This window comes from Trypanosoma cruzi, genomic scaffold (genome assembly GCF_000209065.1).
Source record: "Trypanosoma cruzi strain CL Brener 1047053516523 genomic scaffold, whole genome shotgun sequence".
In the NCBI taxonomy this organism is placed as follows: Eukaryota; Euglenozoa; class Kinetoplastea; order Trypanosomatida; family Trypanosomatidae; genus Trypanosoma; species Trypanosoma cruzi.
In genome coordinates this window covers 128168-146568 of record NW_001849480.1, presented here as the reverse complement: position 1 = coordinate 146568, position 18401 = coordinate 128168, and the positions used below count along the sequence as shown (strand labels likewise).

The 18401-nt window shown below is 59.9% G+C and overlaps 1 protein-coding gene and 1 pseudogene across 1 annotated transcript, besides 1 other annotated feature; both read right to left on the bottom strand.

Annotated features, from left to right (window-relative positions):
- Window positions 1-18401: part of a sequence feature (areas not merged during assembly with more than two copies in the genome that could not be assigned to a particular haplotype) that runs on past the window's edge.
- On the bottom strand, window positions 2689-13119 carry Tc00.1047053509915.20 (dispersed gene family protein 1 (DGF-1), putative; the record flags this gene model as incomplete). Its single annotated transcript, XM_809786.1, has 1 exon — window positions 2689-13119. The coding sequence occupies one exon, from the start codon at window positions 13117-13119 to the stop codon at window positions 2689-2691; it is 10431 nt and encodes a 3476-aa protein (XP_814879.1).
- Tc00.1047053509915.10 lies at window positions 14668-15570 on the bottom strand (annotated as a pseudogene).

The window sequence follows — 18401 nt, the reverse complement described above, 5'->3', positions numbered from 1 at the left end:
AAAATACGGCCTGCCGCATCTGCGAGGGGCCTCGTGCCTTCTCGCCGCGCGGAAATACCGCTGGGGCAAAGACCTTCCGCCTCAAAGTGGAGACACCAATACTTCCGTGAAGCACGGCTTCCCCACTTCTCCAATGTCCGCTCCATGCTTTTTTCTGGGTGCCTGCTGAGCCGAGCAGCGGAGTAAATGCTGACCTGGCTCTCCGCACAGTTCCGGTCGGCCGGTTTTCACAGTGTCCGCTCGATGCCCGTGGCGTGCCGTGCGGTGGCGGGTCAGTCAAGAATTGCTGTGGCACTGACACCCGCATGCTGGACGGCGAAACTAAACTGGTGGTGATCCCATCGGGATGTCGTCACCGGGCAACGTGCGCCTTCTCGGCGGCCTGACACTCTGCCGTCGTGACATCGGCGACAGCGTGACGTTCATCAACGCATGTGTGTGCGTGCCATTTTAGGCACACGGTGCACTGTTTCTCGGTGGCATTCTCCTCCTGTGCAGAGGCGGGGTTTCTGTGTCGGTTTGATGTTCTTCATGCGGAGGTTCGAGCCTTGCAGCGCGTGGCTATTTAATCTCCATTTTTAGTGTCCCGACTTTCTTGCTGTCGGGTGTTTGTGCCGGGTGTGGGTGGTCAATCCCCCGGCACTGCCCGCCTGCCTGTCGCATGAAGAGCGTTTACAAAGTGCTTCCCTCTTCGGTGCCGATCGTGGCTCTGTTCTGGAGCGTTCGTGTGCTCGTATGCGGGATGGTGGTCCCGCTTTTGCCTGAGCCCCGAATTCACAGTACGTGCATTCGAACGGGGTGGATGCCGTCAGACCGTCATATTCCAGGCAGCGCCTCCTATTTGTCGGGGAAACACTTGCTTGTGGAAGTGCCGAAGATAAAATACGGTTCCGGCTTGCTTTTCGTACGACGCAGTGCGGAAACTGCATGGGAGAGACTTCGGCCTGGGCTATGCATTGCATGGCGGGGGTGCGATCAGTGTGGCATCGCTCGCTCTCGTCCTCGCCCAAGCGCTGGGCGGTGGTTCCGGTGGAATTTCTGGCGGTTCCGACTCACCAGGAGAAATTGACTTCCCACAGCGCCTGGGAGTGCGTAATGCCACAGACGTTGGCCATGTGCGTCACGACGCTGGCGCGGCAACCGCAGTGCTTGCCGCACACCGGGCAGTCTGCCGGGCGTCGGATCGTGGCGGGGTGGGGTCCAGCGGGAGGAGGAGGCGTTTCCGTGCGAGGTTCATAGCGTGCCTGCTGTGCGGCATCCGAGTTGCACCAACAGCATGTGCCTGGGATGGCGAGCTGCAGTGGCCGTAGCAGCCATCCTTATTTGAGCAGAACCCCGGTGCGGAGGCGGGCCAGTGCGGCCTCTACCCCACGAGTGAGGGTGGTGTCGATGCGCGTGGGTCCCAGTCGCCGGCTCCACTGCAGCAGCAAGCTTCCTCCCTGAGCTGTCGGGCACAAATAACATGTTTGGACAGTGCGACCATGCCGGTGATCCATCTGTCTGTGAGCTGTGCGAGGTCGGATGCCTTCTCGGATTTCGCACCACAAGCTCCGTTCCTGGACACGCCGCAGTGGCCAACGACAAGCTGCATCCGTGTGCGCGCTCCTCGGCGCGGCGGGCGGAGCAGGAGTGTCCAGAGTCAACGATGTATCGGGACAGATGCCGTGAGAGGACCCGTCAACGTGTGCTCGCGTGCTTCAACGATTCGACGAGAAGCTGCAGACACGCACGCCGCCGTGGAAACAGTCTCGGTGAATATCGTACTCTCCATGCTAACGCCACGTCCCTCTGTGTCTGCTGTAGTGCATGAATTTCGCACAGCCAGAAGGAAATTGGGGAAAAGAAGGAATTCCTCGTGGAGGCATCCCCGTACCAGCGTGGCCAATCCACGACCATATCCCTTGCCTGTAGAATGCGGTGTGCCAAGTAAATCAAAGGCCGCGCCGTGAATGGATGTACAAATTGCCGGAAGTGGCCGTCACACCTCCTGCACACACAAAACGTGCGGGCCGTAACGGGCAACAAATCCCAATGCCGCGTCATCCAAGGCTTCCACGCTCCACGTGCAAACCTGAGGAATCCATCCATGGCGGTGGTGCGCTCAAGGATAAGTGTGGAACGTGACAGTTATGGCTTGGTCCGTCACTTCCGCCGCTAAAGACATGGATCACCCTGTGCACTCGCCACGCCAGGGCAGGCCTAATCACGGCAATGCGTCGCGCCCCAATACATAATCCCGCTCAAAGACGTTACTGGAAACCTGGAGCCCTGCTGCTACTCTGCCGCCGCTTTGCTCCTGCAAACTGCAACGCCTTCCGCATGTAAGCCCACGGTGGGGCAGAGCCGCAATTCATTACTTCCACTAGGCGGTTCGCTGGATCCTCCTTCCATTGCATAAAATGGGTGCCGAGTTCTTCGCACGCAACCCCATGGAGTTGCAGTCCGATACAGCACAACACCAGCAGTAACAGGAGTGACGAGCGGATCCCCTTTCACAAAATCAGCGCGGAAGGAAAAAGAAACTCCTGAAAGCACCCGCTCAAAAAAGAAACAAATCGATAGAAACAACAATCAACAACACGATCGGTGCTGTTGACGATGGATGGCTGTGGTGCGCAGCACATCCGTGGCCCTGCGCAATCCCTCATCAACCTGCAACAAGCACTTAATAATTCCGCGTGGTGCACGTCACGGAAGGGCATGACCACTTTTGCGGCTCGCACTGGATACACGGTCCAGCGGGCTCAGCGCGTCTGAGCAGGTGTCACAGGCCATGGGCTGCAGCGGTGCGGGTGGTCGGTACGACGACGCAACGGTGGTGCCTGAGGCGTACGACGATGACGCCATGTCGTGCAGCTTCTGCGTCTCTTCGTCACCATCCTCGTCATCGCGTAGCAGCGCCTCCAGCCCACCACGCCGCGGCTCGCGCAGCACCTGCCAGTGGCGGTCCTCCACGTACCACACAACGACGCCGTACACAGTGACCGCAAGCAGCACAGCGGTCAGCAGCAGCACCGTAGCCGCGTACGCCCCCGCACCGCCGTCGCTCGGCGCAAGCTGGTTGGCCGCGCTGACCACGCACAGCACCGCAAGGAGCACAAAGCTCGCCGTGCGCATCACCGTCATGAAGGCCGAGCGCATCATGTTCGTGAAGGCAACCACGCCCGCGCCCGCAAACAGCACAGCCGCCATGCAGAAGTACAGGACGTGGCAGTCTCCCACGGGCGACTGCACAGCCGCAATCAGGCCCACCACACACAGCACCGACAGCTGGAACACGCACCAGTACACGTAGCTGCCCCTCATGTTCGTCAGCATGCCGCCGTACATCCGCTGCTGCGCCGCGGGGTGCCAATACCCGACGGGGTACAGCAGGCGCTCGTGCAGCGGCTTCCTCAAAAACTGCCAGTACCTCGTGAAGCTCGCGCCCGCGTGGCGGGCAATGAAGTAGCACACGCCAGCAGGAAACGCCACACCGTACAGCACGCCAACGACGCCAATCACGCGGTGCTGCACGCGGGCGCCGGGCATCGCCAGTGCAAGAACGGAGCCGAAGAAAATGCCGAGGTGCATCGCGTGCGCCACAACGTACGTCAGGCTCGGGAAGCGCATCGCAGCCCACGCAGTCGCCGCGTCCACACCGCGCCACCGCTGGAAGGCCGCCGTCACACCGCAGTGCACGCACCCAAACACAGCGGCCAGCAGCGCGTTGCCCACCACCATCCACAGCGGATCAAGGGCAGCGAACACCGACAGGAAGTACGGCAGCGCAACGGTGCTCGCACGCTCCTGCGCCGAGGCGCATGACATCCTCGCAAACACGCCGAGTGCCTGCATCTCAAGGATGGAGCCCAGCCCGCCGGTCATCACCACGGCAACAGCCGCCGAACCCGCAACAACGCCAGTGATCGCCGAGAGGGCGCTGGCAGCGGCGGGCAGCGTGTCCGACCTGATCGTGAAGGACCCAAGCAGCACACCCTTGCAGCCGCCAGACACTGCCGCAGCGTCGCAGCGAATGACTATCGTCTCGTCGGCAGCAATGAAGTAACCGCGGTGCACGGGCACAGCCAGCTCCACGACAGTGGACGGATTCGTCGCGTTGTGCACCCACGTCGCATTGCGCAGCATCGCTCCCCACGGACCGCCAAACCCGCTCGGCTGCGCCGTCGACACCGGCACGAAGCTCAGGTGCGTGCCGAGCTGCGGTTCGCGTGCCCACCGAAACGGCGGCGGCAGCGCCACCATCAGCCGCGTCGGGACGGCGCTCCCACCGCCGCGGATGTCGTTCTGCGTCAGGCTCCCACCAGCCGCCGTCGTCGTTACAGCAAGCGTCGGGCACGCCACGTCGCTCCACCACAGCGTGCTGCTCACCGACGCCGTCGGGGTCCGCGTGGGCGGCAACGCCACCGTCTCCGTCACCTGCGGGGTCTCCGTCGGACTGTAGTGCGTCGTACTCATGCCCGGCGTCAGGCTGCGCGTCTCCGTCAGCGTCTCCGTGTGGCTCAGCAGCGGCAGGGCGGGCGTGCGGTTGCATCCGTCCACGTACGGTAGGTACACCGGCAGGCAGTCGCGCCCGTACCCGCCCTCAGCACAGCGGCACCCGCACGACCCCGACATCGCCCTCGTCGCAGCTGCAAAGCAGCGCACGTCGGCGTCGCATACGCCACACGCCACGGGGCGGAATTCCCCGATGATGCCGGCGGACCTGTAATCCATCGGCCGCAGCGCCTTCCCGTTGAGCGTCAGGCACCCCACGACGAACTTTCCGCCGGCACCCCCGAGCGCAACGGTGCCGTCCATCATGACGGGCCCGCTGCCGGCGTTCCCATGGAGCGTCAGCGTGCTCTGCACAAGGTCCGCACTGCGCGGGTACGACGGCAGCGACAGGAGCCTGCCGCTGATGCTGTTGCCGCGCACCGACAGCCACGACCCGGAAACAAACGACACCGACCCCCGCAGCACCAGCAGCGCGCCATCGGTCAGTGCACCGGCGTTGTCGTTCACCACGACGGCGGACGCGTTGGCCTCCACACCGCTCTCGAACACCAACCCATGCGCGGCGTACACCTGGCTCCCCGACACACGCAGCACAGCGCCCCCAGACGCCACCACGCGCGCACTCGCGTACAACGCATATTCGCCACCGAGCACAGCCGCGTCCAGCGCGACACCGCCACCGACAAGCTCCAGCACCGCGCCGTCCACCACCACCGTCCGCCCACCAGTCACCACGGTCACGAGGGCAACGCCGGACACAATCAGCACGGACCGCACGAGCCGCAGGCCCGACAGCACCAGCACCGGTGCGTACGGCGAGGACTGCGAGCCGGGAAGATACACAAGCGGCGTCGGCCTCGTGGCAACCAGCAGGGAGTCGGTCACCGTCAGCACGGACCCCGCGGGATACGTGCCGGTCAGCACAAGCGCACCGTTCAGCGCCTCCACATCGCACACCGACAGCTCCACCGGCCCGCTCTCGTAGCTCCCCGCCGCCACCGCACCGCGCAGCGCTCCACCGCCCATCACGTACAGCACGGCGCCGTTACGCAGCGAAACGTTCTGCACAACGATCCGCACGCCGTCCCGCGCCATCCACGGCACGTAGAGCACCGGACTCACGCCGTCCAGCACAACGTGGCGCAGCGTCACCTCGCTCGCACCAGCAGGCACGACGAACACCGATTGCACCGTCACACCCTCGCGGACGAACACACTCGACGCAGTGCCCACAGCGGGCGGCAGCGCGGGAGCTCCCACAGGCACGCACGCCTCGCCGTACCCGCCGCTGCCGCACGCGCACACGCACACACCGTCCTTCATGCTGGCCGTCGCCGTCCCGGGCGCGTAGCAGTACGTGTCCCTGTCGCAGTCGCCGCACCCAGCAACGTCGATGCTCCCAGCGTCGCCAAAACCTGCCGCTGCGTACTCCTCCGCCGTCGACAGGAAGCGGCCACCAGCGTCGTTGCACGCCACCCTCAAATGCGCCCCAGACGCAAGCGACAGGCTCAGCGACAGCATCCGCGGCAGCAGCGCTCGGTTGCGCACAAAGCTCAGCGTGCTCCCAGCAGCGGTCACGGCGCCAGCGGCGTAGAGCATCTCCCTCGAGACGCCGTCGTGCACGTTGTCCTTCACCAGCAGCATCGACCCGCCATCCAGGCTCACCGTCGAATAAAACGCCACCGCGTAGTCCGCCGTCGACAAAAAGTCGTTCCGCACAAGCGCCACAGCTGAGCCCGACACGCTCACAGACCCACGCACAGACACCGCGTGCTTGCACAGCAGGAAGTCGCTGTCAACAAACGCCACCACGGAGCCGCCACTCGCCGCAACACCGCCCCCCACCGACACGCACAGCCCCAGCGCCGTCTGCACCAACAGCCCGTCCACGTACAGCGCACCGCGCGACGACAGCGCCACGCCGCCAACAAACAGCACGCCAACAGCGTCACGGAACACCGCCGCCACATGCGTGCGCGCAATGGTCAGCACGCTCCCCGCCAGATTCACGCTGTGCACCACGAGGCACGCGGAGGCATCGCCAAGGCCGTAGGCGTCGCGGTACGCAACACGCGCCTCTGCGATCAGCAGCGAGTCCACCACAGTGACGCGCGAGCCCGGCGGAAATCGGTTAGCCACCAGCACGCCGCCGCCGGAGCGTGACTCAAGCCCGCTGATCAACACATCGGCACGCAGGCCAGCAGGCGGGTCGGACCGCCACCCAACAACGTACAGGCTCGCTCCGCCCACAAACGCGCAGTTCACCAGCGTCACGTTGCGCATGCTCCCCGACATCGACTCAATTTCCACCACGACGTCCACCGCAAAGGTCACACCGACGTAGCACGCCACCGACGTCCCAAGACCGGCGCTCACCTCCACATCCACACGCACGTCCCGCACGCACAAGTCGGCGCCGTCGGTGCTCGGTGGCTCGGGGACAGCGACGGGCAGGCACGCATCGCCGTGGCCGCCCTCCGCGCACCTGCAGGCACAGCCATCACTCGAGGCCGTCGTCGTGTACGCGGGGAAGCAAGACGCCGCGAGGGTGCATGGATCGCTGCAGGTCAGAAATGTGGTATTGTACACGGACGGAATGGCGTAGTTCGCTTCCTCCTCGCCGTTCACAGTGTTGCACGCGGCCACAATCGCTCCGTTCGTGAGATCGCGGGAGCCCAAGGATATCCACAGTACTGTCGGCGTGCCTGTGCTGGAAATGAATTGGTTGCCAGAAACAGACACCGTGGAGTCGCGGAGATTCACTTTGGGGTTCAGAAAGAGAAAAGCATCCGATGGGGATTCACGGCAGAAGTTGCCGCTCAACTGCAGCCAGGAGTTGTAGTAGATGTTCGGGGAGTAGCTTGAATAAAACACCACCGAGCTTCCCTGCATCTCGTTACCCTGAAACACAATCGCTGATTGAGACTCCACACGTAAGGACCAAAGGAATACAATAAAGTACTTCACCGGCCTCGTCACAGCGTTGCCTCGGATCACCACGGCAGAGTTGTTCAGTACACTCAGCGACAAAGAATCTCTAGAGCCCCCAATATACATCAGAGAACCGTTAGCGCCGGCCATATGAAACGTGTTGCCCACCACAGCAAACACGGAGTGCCACGACACGCTCAGCGCAGATCCAACAACGTGAATGGCGCTCGACGATGCCGTCACGCTCTGAAAAACATTGCCACTGAGCACCACCGCGGAGTTGTTGCTGATCGCCAGTCCATTCATCGCAACACACGACGGGCCCCTAAGGACCAAACCCAACCGAAGGACCAGCCTCGTGACCGTGAAGCGGTTCCCGCTGATCGTGATGTTCGTGCGCGGTGGAAACACACCCTCCGGACTAAGCAGCGCGTCATAGAACGTGTTGCCGGTGACGACGATGTTCAGCGACCCCACAGCGGCGTGCACGTTGCCCAACAGCAACAGCACGGCGCCGTCCCTCCACGTGCAGCCATCGAACGTGACATTCGCCACGTCGCCCGCCATCGCCCCAACCAGCACCGTCAGGCTCATGCCGCCCCCGCTGAACGTCACATTGCGGTAGCACAGCCACGACAGCCCGCCGCCCACAGCCTGCGCCACCTCGGGGTACACCATGTCGCTGATGCACTCACCAACCAGCGGCTGCGGCGGAATGGGCAGCAGTGGCGGTGACGGCAGCGGCGGGCCAGCAGGCACAGGCGCCGGGACACACACATCGCCGTGCCCTCCAGCAGCGCACTGGCACTTGCAGTCAATGACCGCCGTCGTCAGCGGAGCAAAGCAGTCGCCGTCCTTCGTGCACTCCCCGCACGCGGCAACCTTCGTCACGTTGGTGATGCCGTTCAGCGCCAGTTCAGCCGCCGTCGTCACCTCCCGTCCCGCGACCGTCAGACACCCAGCAACAAACCGGTAGCCGGCGTCAGCCCGCGATAGCAGAGGTCCCGACAACCCCGTCAAGCCCATCTTGCAGCCCGTCAATGTTACCGCACTGCTGTCGTCGATAATCACAAAATCGGATTCAGATTCGTGAAACATCGCACCCACTTCCACGTCGTTGTCACGCCAATCCAACCAGCTTGACTCCAGGACGGCCCACGAGTCGTCTGCAAAGATGGCGAATGACACAGAACCACTGTTCCCCACCACACGCAACACGCTGTGATCCGAGACACTGAAGTCTAGGCATTGAAACAAGAAGCTTGTCCCGGAGAACATCGTATTGTTGAGCAGCGCAAAAACAGAGTGGTCGCGGACACCGAGGATATTTACGTGAAACATATGTGTGTACCCATCAAGGCTGCAGTACCGTGCGTACAGCGAGCTGCCACCCACCAGCTTCAGCGCCCCAGTCGAGTACAAACCAAACCCACCATACTTTGATGCATGCGCCTTAACGTTGCTGACCAACAGCGAGGAAGCAGTCAATACAACGTCGTGCAGAGTCACCACGCTCATCATTTTGTTCACAGAGTTAGGCCAAAATACAATAGAGGACTGCACCGCGTCAACCTCCGTGACGGCAATGTCGCAGTGCAGCGGGAGGGCGAGTGCAAACACAACAACGGAGGACCGCATCACCGTCTGGTTCACGCGGATCAGGACGCCGGCTGACTCCGCCGCCTCAGCACCCCCAACAAACTCCAGCGCGGCTCCGTCACGGAATGTGCACCCAATGAGCGTGATGTTGATGGGGAGATGCAGCGGCATACTGTTGAGAGAAAACGTCAGCGCAGCACCCACGCCGCTGAATGTCACACCCACGTAGCAGTGGTGCGTCTTCCACATGTTCAGCGTGAGGTTCGTCAGCGTCTGGTTCACCACGCAGCTCGTGTCGCCGTCAACGGCCTTCTCCGGCAAGGATGGCACAACCGTGTCGGGCACCTCGAAGGGAAGACACGACGCGCCATGCCATCCGTCCTTGCAGCTGCACGAGCACGAGCTGCGGTCCACCGACTCCGTCCCGGGCATGTAGCACGCCGCGTCGTCGTTGCACGCGCCACACCCGAACACCACCACTTCCTCAGGAAACACACCGTCGTACGACACCTCCTCATCGTCCTGCAGGTTGCACCCAAACACAAACCGCGCGGGTGACGTCACAACAGTGCTTACAAGAAGGTAATTGAAAAAGGGCATTCTGGAGTCCATCTGGCGGTTGTGTGCAAGCACCACGGTGGTGCCGCTGCCCGACAGCTGAATTTCGAACAATGATTTTGGCATACCTATTAATGAGGTTCCACTCATGTTGTTGCCCTCCACACGCCACTGCGCACCACCCTGGAGGGTCACAAAGCCGTCAAAATACACCAGCGAAGACTCAAAAATTTTCGTCCCACCAACGAAAGTGCAGTCTACCACTCGCAGCAGCCCAGCGAAGCTCACGGTGGTGTCCCCGTTAAGATACAAGCCATTAGCCGCGCTCATCGTGTTGTTTTCCACGTCAATGTAGCCGCCGTTCCTCACATCAACAGCATAAGCATAAACAGATGATTCCACACCCTCATCCTCCATCGTACGCAGCGTATTTCCCTTCACAACAATACCGCCACCATCAACAACAACAGCATCGGAGAAATAAACTGCGTAACTATTCCCCTCAATGCGGTTGTCAAGCAGCAGCAGCGTCGTGTTTCTCCCAGGGAAAAACTCCAGAAAGCCAATGGCGTGCACTGATGTCTTCACAAGCGTACTGCCCACCACCAGTATCTGGGAGCTCGTGCAAAAATGGCCCTCAAACTCCAACGCTCCAGAATCCAGCATCGAGGATGTCACGTTCACGTGCACGCGTGCACCACTCCCCTTGACCGACAGACCCACGAGGACGCATTGCAGCAGCGTGATGTTGAGTGTCTGTTGTGGCGCGTCGAAGCTCCACAGGTCCAGCACAATCGCGGCGGTGAATGTCACGTTAACAAAGCACAGACCACGCACACCGGGATCAGGAACGTCCACGGAGCTGATGCTGCCACCGTGCACGCAGCGGACCTCCGTGTCCCTCGCATCGGGGAGCGGGAGCGGCCCAAGGCCGTCCGGAACCGCAGCTGGCAGACACGTGTCACCGTAGCCGCCAGCAGCGCACACGCACTCACAGCCGCTGATGCTGCTCGTCCTCGCTGCGAAGCACACAGCGTCCATCGTGCACACACCACAGTCCAACACCATCACGGGTGATCCAATATTGAGGTCTTCTCGGTAATCCGTCACAGGTGAGCCCCTTGCCTTGTTGCACACGCCGTAGATGGTCGGGCGCGAGTCGGATGGCAGTGACCAGTTGCTCGTCATTTGTGCGATGGTCAACGAGTACGAGCCGTACGTGAAGTTGTTGTCAAGTATCGACCACACACTCTGATCGCGGAACGCCACGCCGTTCTCCTTGGCCACGTACACAACGTAGGCGGTGCGGAACTCGTTGTCGCGGTGCACCAGCCAGCTGCCGCCAGCCACGTTCAGCGTGTTTGCCATGAGCATGGCAAAGCCGAGACGGAAAGTGCTGGACACAATCTGCAGCACGCTGCCGCCAGCCACCACAACGTCCCCAAACACACAAGCACCTTCGTAGTATTCGATGCTCGGCGCACTCCACGAGCTGTTCTGTATGGAGAATACGGAGCCACCACCAACACGCAGGTCCGACGCAAGGGCGTACATCACGTGCGCCTGCGACAGGACAGCACAGTTGTCCATGTAGAAGACGCTGGACAGGTTGGCGCCAAGGCCGTGCTCCACAAGTATCGCAGCGCACGAGCCCCCGCCACACACCAGAGTAGACCGCGTCATGACAAAACACGTCGACAGAAGCCGGACGCCGTCCAGGACAAGCGCGGGGCCGTACCGAAATCCCGCAAGGCCAGGGTTCCTCGTCACGTACTGCGACCCGCCAACCGTCGCGCGCAGCGTTGAGTTCGCCAGCAGCACACTCGAGTGCAGCGGCATCGCGCCTTGCAGCACAATCGTGCCCTCAAGCGACGTCACATTCGTCATGTTGACGAGGACGTGCGGCATCAGGCGCGCCGTGCCCTCGCTGAGGCCGCCAATCCGCAGCTGCGCGCCGCCCGCAAGCACGCAGTGGCGCAGCGTCACGTTCAGCGCGTCAGCGAACACGTCCATCAAGCGCAGGTCCACCGCCACAGTGATCGGTCCGCTGAACATTACCGAGTCGAAGCACGCCGTCGCCCGCCCGCCGCCAACCGTCACCGACTCCGTCAGCGTCACGCCACTCACGCAGCCCTGCGCATCGCCACCACCGCCACCGGCCCTCGCAGGCGGCACGTCGAACGGCAGGCATGCCTCGCCCACACCGCCGGCACGGCAGCCGCACACGCAGTCAGAGAACGACGCCGTCAGCGCATCGAAGCACGCCAGAGCGGCCGCACAGCCGTCGCACGGCAACACACTCACGGAGGGCAGGCCGGCCATGCGGTAGTCGCCGCTGCTCCGCAGCACACGGCCACCGGCACGGTTGCACTGCACCGACACGACGCCGCTCGTGATTGTCAGCCCGGAGACAAGCGTCGCGCCGGCAGCAGTGCAGCGCGCAATCGACACGGCGCCGCTCAGCGTCACCCCCGACAGCGACGCCACAGAAGACGCCTCGCCCACCGCCCACACGTCGCGCAGGTCCAGCCACCCGCCGGCACCGACCGTCCCACCGTCGCAGCGCACCAGCGACGACGCAACAGACCCCTCAACGCCCACGAAGCGCAGCACCGAGTCGGACACCGCGAGGCGCTCGCCAAGCACAATGCCGCCGCCGCTGCTCACAACCGACACGTTCGTCACAGAGAACACCGAGTGGCTCCGCAGACTGAGACGCGACGAGGACGCCACATGCATCGCGGACGCGGCCAGACCACCCGACGCCTCCAGCAACACGCCGTCAAGCACAACCGCGCTCGACAGCAGGTCCACACCGCCGCCAACGTACACCGCCGACCCGCCCGCCTGCGAAGACCTCAGCACAGTGTTGCTCACACGCAGCTGCGACTGCAACAGCGACGTCGCGTGCAGCACAAGCGGCGACGCCACCGCGTCCATCAGCCCACTCAGCTGCGAGTAGCGCATCGGCCCCGCCGTCACAATCGTCGAGTCACGGACCGTCACGTTCGTGTGTGCCGGCAGGTTGTGCACAAACACAAGCGAGCAGTAGCTCCCGGACAGCCCGCTCACGCTCACCTCCAGGATCCGGTCACTCGCCGGCTCACCGCTGTCGCCCCGCACGTAGATCTGCGCACCGCCGTCGCACACGCAGTCCCTCAGTTCGATGCGCAGCGCGCCGGGAAGCATCGCCGGCACGTCAAACACAACAGCCACGCCGTTCGTGATGTAAACGCCGTCCATCAGCACCGTGTCCACGGCGCGGCCAACCGTGATGGCTCTGTCCACCGTGCCGCCCCGCAGTCGCAGCACCACCGCATGCACAGCAGGCAGCCACACAGCAGCAGCAGCCAGCGCCAACACCAAAAACAGTGCCGCACGCACAGCCGCAGCGGCCCTGCGCCGCACACGGTGCCGGCCGCGCAGACACCCACCCACCGCAGACCACATCCACAAACCAAACAGATAACGATAGAGCTGTCGCGGTGTATTGCACTCGCCCCGTCGACCGTAGCTCCTGCTTCGCAGATCCATTTCTACAAATGGCAAATCAAGAGACACTATTCCGAAAGATCGATATCCCACCACTACTACTAATCCTAATACTGCGAGTAATTCCTAACACCTTGAAACGATAGTTGTGCTGCTCAAACCAAAGTATCTCTAACTGCACGGTCAGAGAAAAAAAAGACAGAAACAACAGCAAATGAACACAGTGGCACACAGAGGCATCCGTTCACAGACAGTCCCCACCGAAGCACAGCCACCGACAAAAAAAAGCGCATACACAATCACGCCAGTAACACCATCGTCCTCCCACCGCCCACGCAGCCCCACACAACCACCATGCAGAGTGGCAGGATCCCGGCAAAAAGACAAACATGACCATTGGAACCGCTCGTGCAACCAAATGGTTCTACCACAGAGCAGTCCTGATGCCGCGAAAGACACACAAGGACCGAGACAGACCCACGTGGCAGCGTTACAACCGGCGACCATCAAGCGCTTCCGAGGATGTAATGGTGACACGGGAGAGGAGTGGAGGACTCGCCGTTCGCCAGCAGTCAAGGCGGCATTCCTCCCTCACGTGGGTCGGCATTGCAAAACAAACAGCGGCACCATAAGCACACACGGCACACGCAGAAGGGAACAAAGAAGTGCGGTGGCGGCACTCAGACACGGGGGACAAGGGTCCACGTCAATCGTGCGGTCGGTGCCTTACTTCTCCCACTGGGGCGCAACTCCACCAACGCAGTCGCCTGCCTCCTCCCCACCAACACAGCGAGGGAGCAACAGCGGAAGATGCGACACGTGCGACGAGCACGCAGCCACAGAGTCCCACTGCTGCCGCCATAACCACACAAGACTGACTGCAGGGCGCAAAAAGAAGGGTAAACACCCCATCAAACGCCTCAGCATCACGTGGAAGAACCGCAACCGACAAATAAGGCACAGCACCGTGAAGCAGGCGCCAAAACCAAACCTCCTCCAACAAATTCACCGTAAAGCAAAGAAAAAAAACACAATTTGAAAAAGAAATTGCCGGTGCAGAGGCAATAAACGGTTGTGGTGCGCAGCAGCCGTAGCATCGCACCCTTCCCTCATCTAACGGCACCGCACCACAACGCACCGTGACGACAGCGTGCAATGACGACGACTGAGTAGCACACGCAAAGCGGCATAAACCTTTCATCCCGCACTCGCTCAAATTTATGCTCTCAGTATGTACTGCCAACGACACAGGGAAGGACACGGAAGGGGACTGTCCTGTCCATCCACCTTCTGCCACAACAGACCCTCCCCATCCTCCTCCTCGCCACGCCCTGGGTGCCGCGCAACGCCGTCAAGCAAATCCACTTGTATGGAATTCTCCAATGCGCGGGGCGGAGCTGGCAGCCACCCACGCTCACTCCCCCGCACACATCCTCTCCCACAACCTTCCCACACACACCAGGGCAAAGACGCGGAGAGGAAAAGCCCGCCGCACAACGTACGCAAGAGCACAGCTATCCACGTCACACCGCAATAAAGAGTCATGCGCACAGCGCCCGATTCTCCGCCACCCACCAACCCGGTCAATAATTAAGGATCTCCTGGGGCTCTAAAGCTCACTGCATGGGTCTCATTCCATCTGATTTTCTTCTTTCCATCCTCATCAGTGAGAGATCCCTTCACGAGTAAGGGGCCCCGCTCATTCCTACCTTGAATCTGCTGCTCTGTACGGCTGTATTTTCCCAGGAGCATGTAAACACTGTCCCCAATTACAAGTGTCGTTGGTCGCGTTATGCCGTTTGTGGTGCTGACGCCCTCAGAACCTTCCTTTAGAGGATATGCGCCAAAGTTACTCGTATCTGCCGTCGAGATCTCCGTTGGACCAGCAACACCACTTAAATCAAAGTACCATGACGCAATCCCAGTAAAGCTGGCGTCGCTGCAGTCACCCCAATCCTTGCAATGGGCTTCATAAATAGCAAGTACATGACCCTGCACCTCAACAAGACTGGGACCAAGAAGCAAGCCATATTTACCACCAGCGTCAGAAACATCCTCCCACATGTCAAGCTTTTCCTTTTTAATCCCCATCAACGCAGCAACTGTATCCCTTACATTACTCCCCGCAACGCGTGCACCTCCGACTTCACAGTACATCACAAGGAGAAGCAGCACCGCGAAAGTAAACACACGCCGGGACATGTTGGGCCTCTGCTGCTCCCTCTCTCTTCCTCCCTTTCTCTTTCCGCCGGATCCGGTCACGCGGCGACGGTTGTGTGTGCGGTGTGCCATGACTGCAGCAACACGTGAGAGCATACAAATATGTGTGTGTGGGCGGTTGTTGTTCCTTTCGGAGCCTTCGAATTCCAGAGTGGCGATTCGCGTTTGGTGGTAACTTCCTTCTTCATAAGGAGCAACAGAGAACAGAAGCAGAAAGGCAGCACAACAGCAGTACACACCTGAACCACTCACAGCGAAACACAACATCACCATCCAATCAGTCAATATTCTACAGCACCCCTCAACAGCACGCACACAAAAATTAGGGGAAAAAGTGAGCAGCCTCCCAATGGGGGACCGCAGGTCACGGTCCTGCAAAAAAGACAAGCGACAGGGAGCCAAGTGTGCAGTGAGGAGCGCGAGAGTTGCACTGCAACGGCACGGCGGCGTGACACCCCGTGGGGAGCATCGATGCGGACCAGCACGTCACGTGCACGAAGAGTTGCTTCTCCCGCCAAGCGAGGAACAAAAAACAGCAACAGCAACCCAATAATGAGAGGTCTTCTGCGCCTCCTCGCGGCACCAGCAAGCTCTTCAGGCAATAAGATGCAGACGAACGTTGCATTCTTCACAACGGAAAATGCATCCTGTGGCACCACAAGTTGCAGTAGACGCGCACAGTCTCCGTCTCCCTCCCTCCTGTCCCTCTCCCTGAGAACTCATCGGTGGCCCTGGCACACTCACCGACATGTCAGAAAGCACTTGTGTTTCTTCTTCCCTTGCATTTCGAACAGCAGCACCGCCAAACGAAGGTCACTCCTTCTTTCGCAGAATTTCCTCAGGCACGCCTCCCGCCACATGCATCAACCCACCTCCGTTCATTTCGTCTCCCCTTCAGGTGCTCGCACCACACTCACGGTCGTTTTGATTATTCTCGTCTGGCCGCATTACGTTCCCATCAGCACCATTGGGGATGGTTTCTCGCATGAATGAAGATTGTTGTCGCAGAGCGTTTTCGCCCTCCTAATCAAAGGGAAACAACAACGGATAAACGCCCGCAAAAAAAAAAAAAAGCATGACAGTCTTTCCCTACGAATGTGTGCACCCAAACTCATTACATCCGTTCCCCCTCGTCAGTCATCCATGCCCACAGCTCCGCGAAGGCACGTTTTCACCCGTGATCCCGGAAAGAAATGCCGTTTCCCTCACCACCATCACATCCACACTGGTGCGCAGTTGCCGCTCGCACGTCCCCTCTTCCACATAAACAAAGCCAATCCACAAACGATAAAATAAAGAAGCAGCGCGATGCGTTGACGGATTCCTTCCGTTCCGTCTGTTTCGTGATGAAGCCCCGCCTCCTTGCCTATGTATTTCTGTCTTCTCTTTTTGTCACCCACACAAATAAAATGCTCAAACAAAGTCCTGAAACCCTTTTATATGTCACCGACACCTGCTCTGCGCCTTGTGTCGCTTCAATAAAAGACCGTCATTCACAAATGCACCCCGATGTTCAAAAGGAATACCCGCACCCCGATAATCCTTTAACAGAGTATTAAGAGCCAGCTCAGAAACATGCACCACCAATACAATCATAAAGCCCGTAATGAAAAGTCCACTCCAGCATGGACCTTTTTTAAAAGTCTTCATAGAAAACGGCCATGTACGAATTGAACTTGTCCAGACAAAACATTCCTCTGTGTCAAATCCATTCTCGTCATGAATCCTTCATGAAACCCCGCCGCACTGGTTAAACTTTCACCACTCGATCGGCCACGGCAAGCAAGAACGGAAACAGCCACATAAGGAAAATCATCTGGTAAAGCATGCCTTTGGCGTTGTAGGCGGCTAATCGCACAGAAACAGTGCCCATCCACAAGGAAACAACATACACTGCGGCTCCTGCACTCCCTAATAAGCGCCTCATGAAATAAAAATTTGTGTCGCGATTTCAGAGCACTGAAGTACCAAAAAAAAAAAAAAAATGAATTGAAGGCAACAGTCGAGCACAACTTCTACCGAGTCTTTGTCCGAAGGGAGAAAGGGCACCAAGCACACTGCGCTCGACATTCACTCACAATAACACACCAATAAATAAACCAAGGGCGGTGTGGAAATGGATTTATTCCATTCAGTAGCCCCAGCGGATGATAAAATACAAAAGGGGCCAAACGTAACGATGGTTCCTATCATGGCACCACACAACGTCGTGCTTCCATTTCAGGATGGGAATTAAGGAGTTAGCTGCAAGTACAGAAACCGTCTTCTCCACCCAGCACAGGACGCTGAGAAACTAGCCAACAGACCAGAAAGAACAACATGCAGCAAATCGCTCCCAATATTCCGGTAATCCCTTCTCACGCCGAGTTATCGTCGCGGCCGAAAAGTCCAGTTTGCGCGGCCCGCCTTTGCGAATTCACAAGCGCCATCATGATGAACAACCCACAAGCATACCAAGGCGATCCTTCCGTGATGTCCTCAAACACCCTTGCAAAGCCTTCCAACACCTTCTGCCCCGTGATGCAGATCGTTTCTGGAAGTAAAACCATTCGTGGTAAAGAAGCGAATCCCTCGTCAAAGACACATCGCCCATCACCTGCGATGCTTGCGCCTCCAACGCATTTCGCTCAGCCACCGAGAAGGAGATATGATCACGAGCAACAGCAGCAGTGGCGTGCACGTCACACGCAGAGAATCCTAATCAACCAAGCAAGCGATATTGAGGTTCAGTTCGCTGATGCCTCCGAAAAGCGATGGAAATATTGTTTTGGGCCACAAGTTCCGGGCGAGACACCAACCACAATGCAGCGATATCTACCGCAAACGGTCACACAACACACACGTTTGGCGTGCGAGTAGGAAAGCAGCCGCGCGCAAGCCAGTGGAGCGCGAGCGCGGTACTGAAGCCAAAAAAAAAAATGCGAAAGACGGTTTTATAGATACCCCACTCGCCTTCACATGACCCCCTTTTGGCCGCATATGCCCCAGAAGCGCGAGGGATACGGCCGGGGGCGGAGGCAATATTTTCCCCCGGACGCCCCGCGACCCGCGGGACGCCGAGCCCGTCGCCAGAAACGGATTCGGGGCAGGGTGCCCGAAAAAAA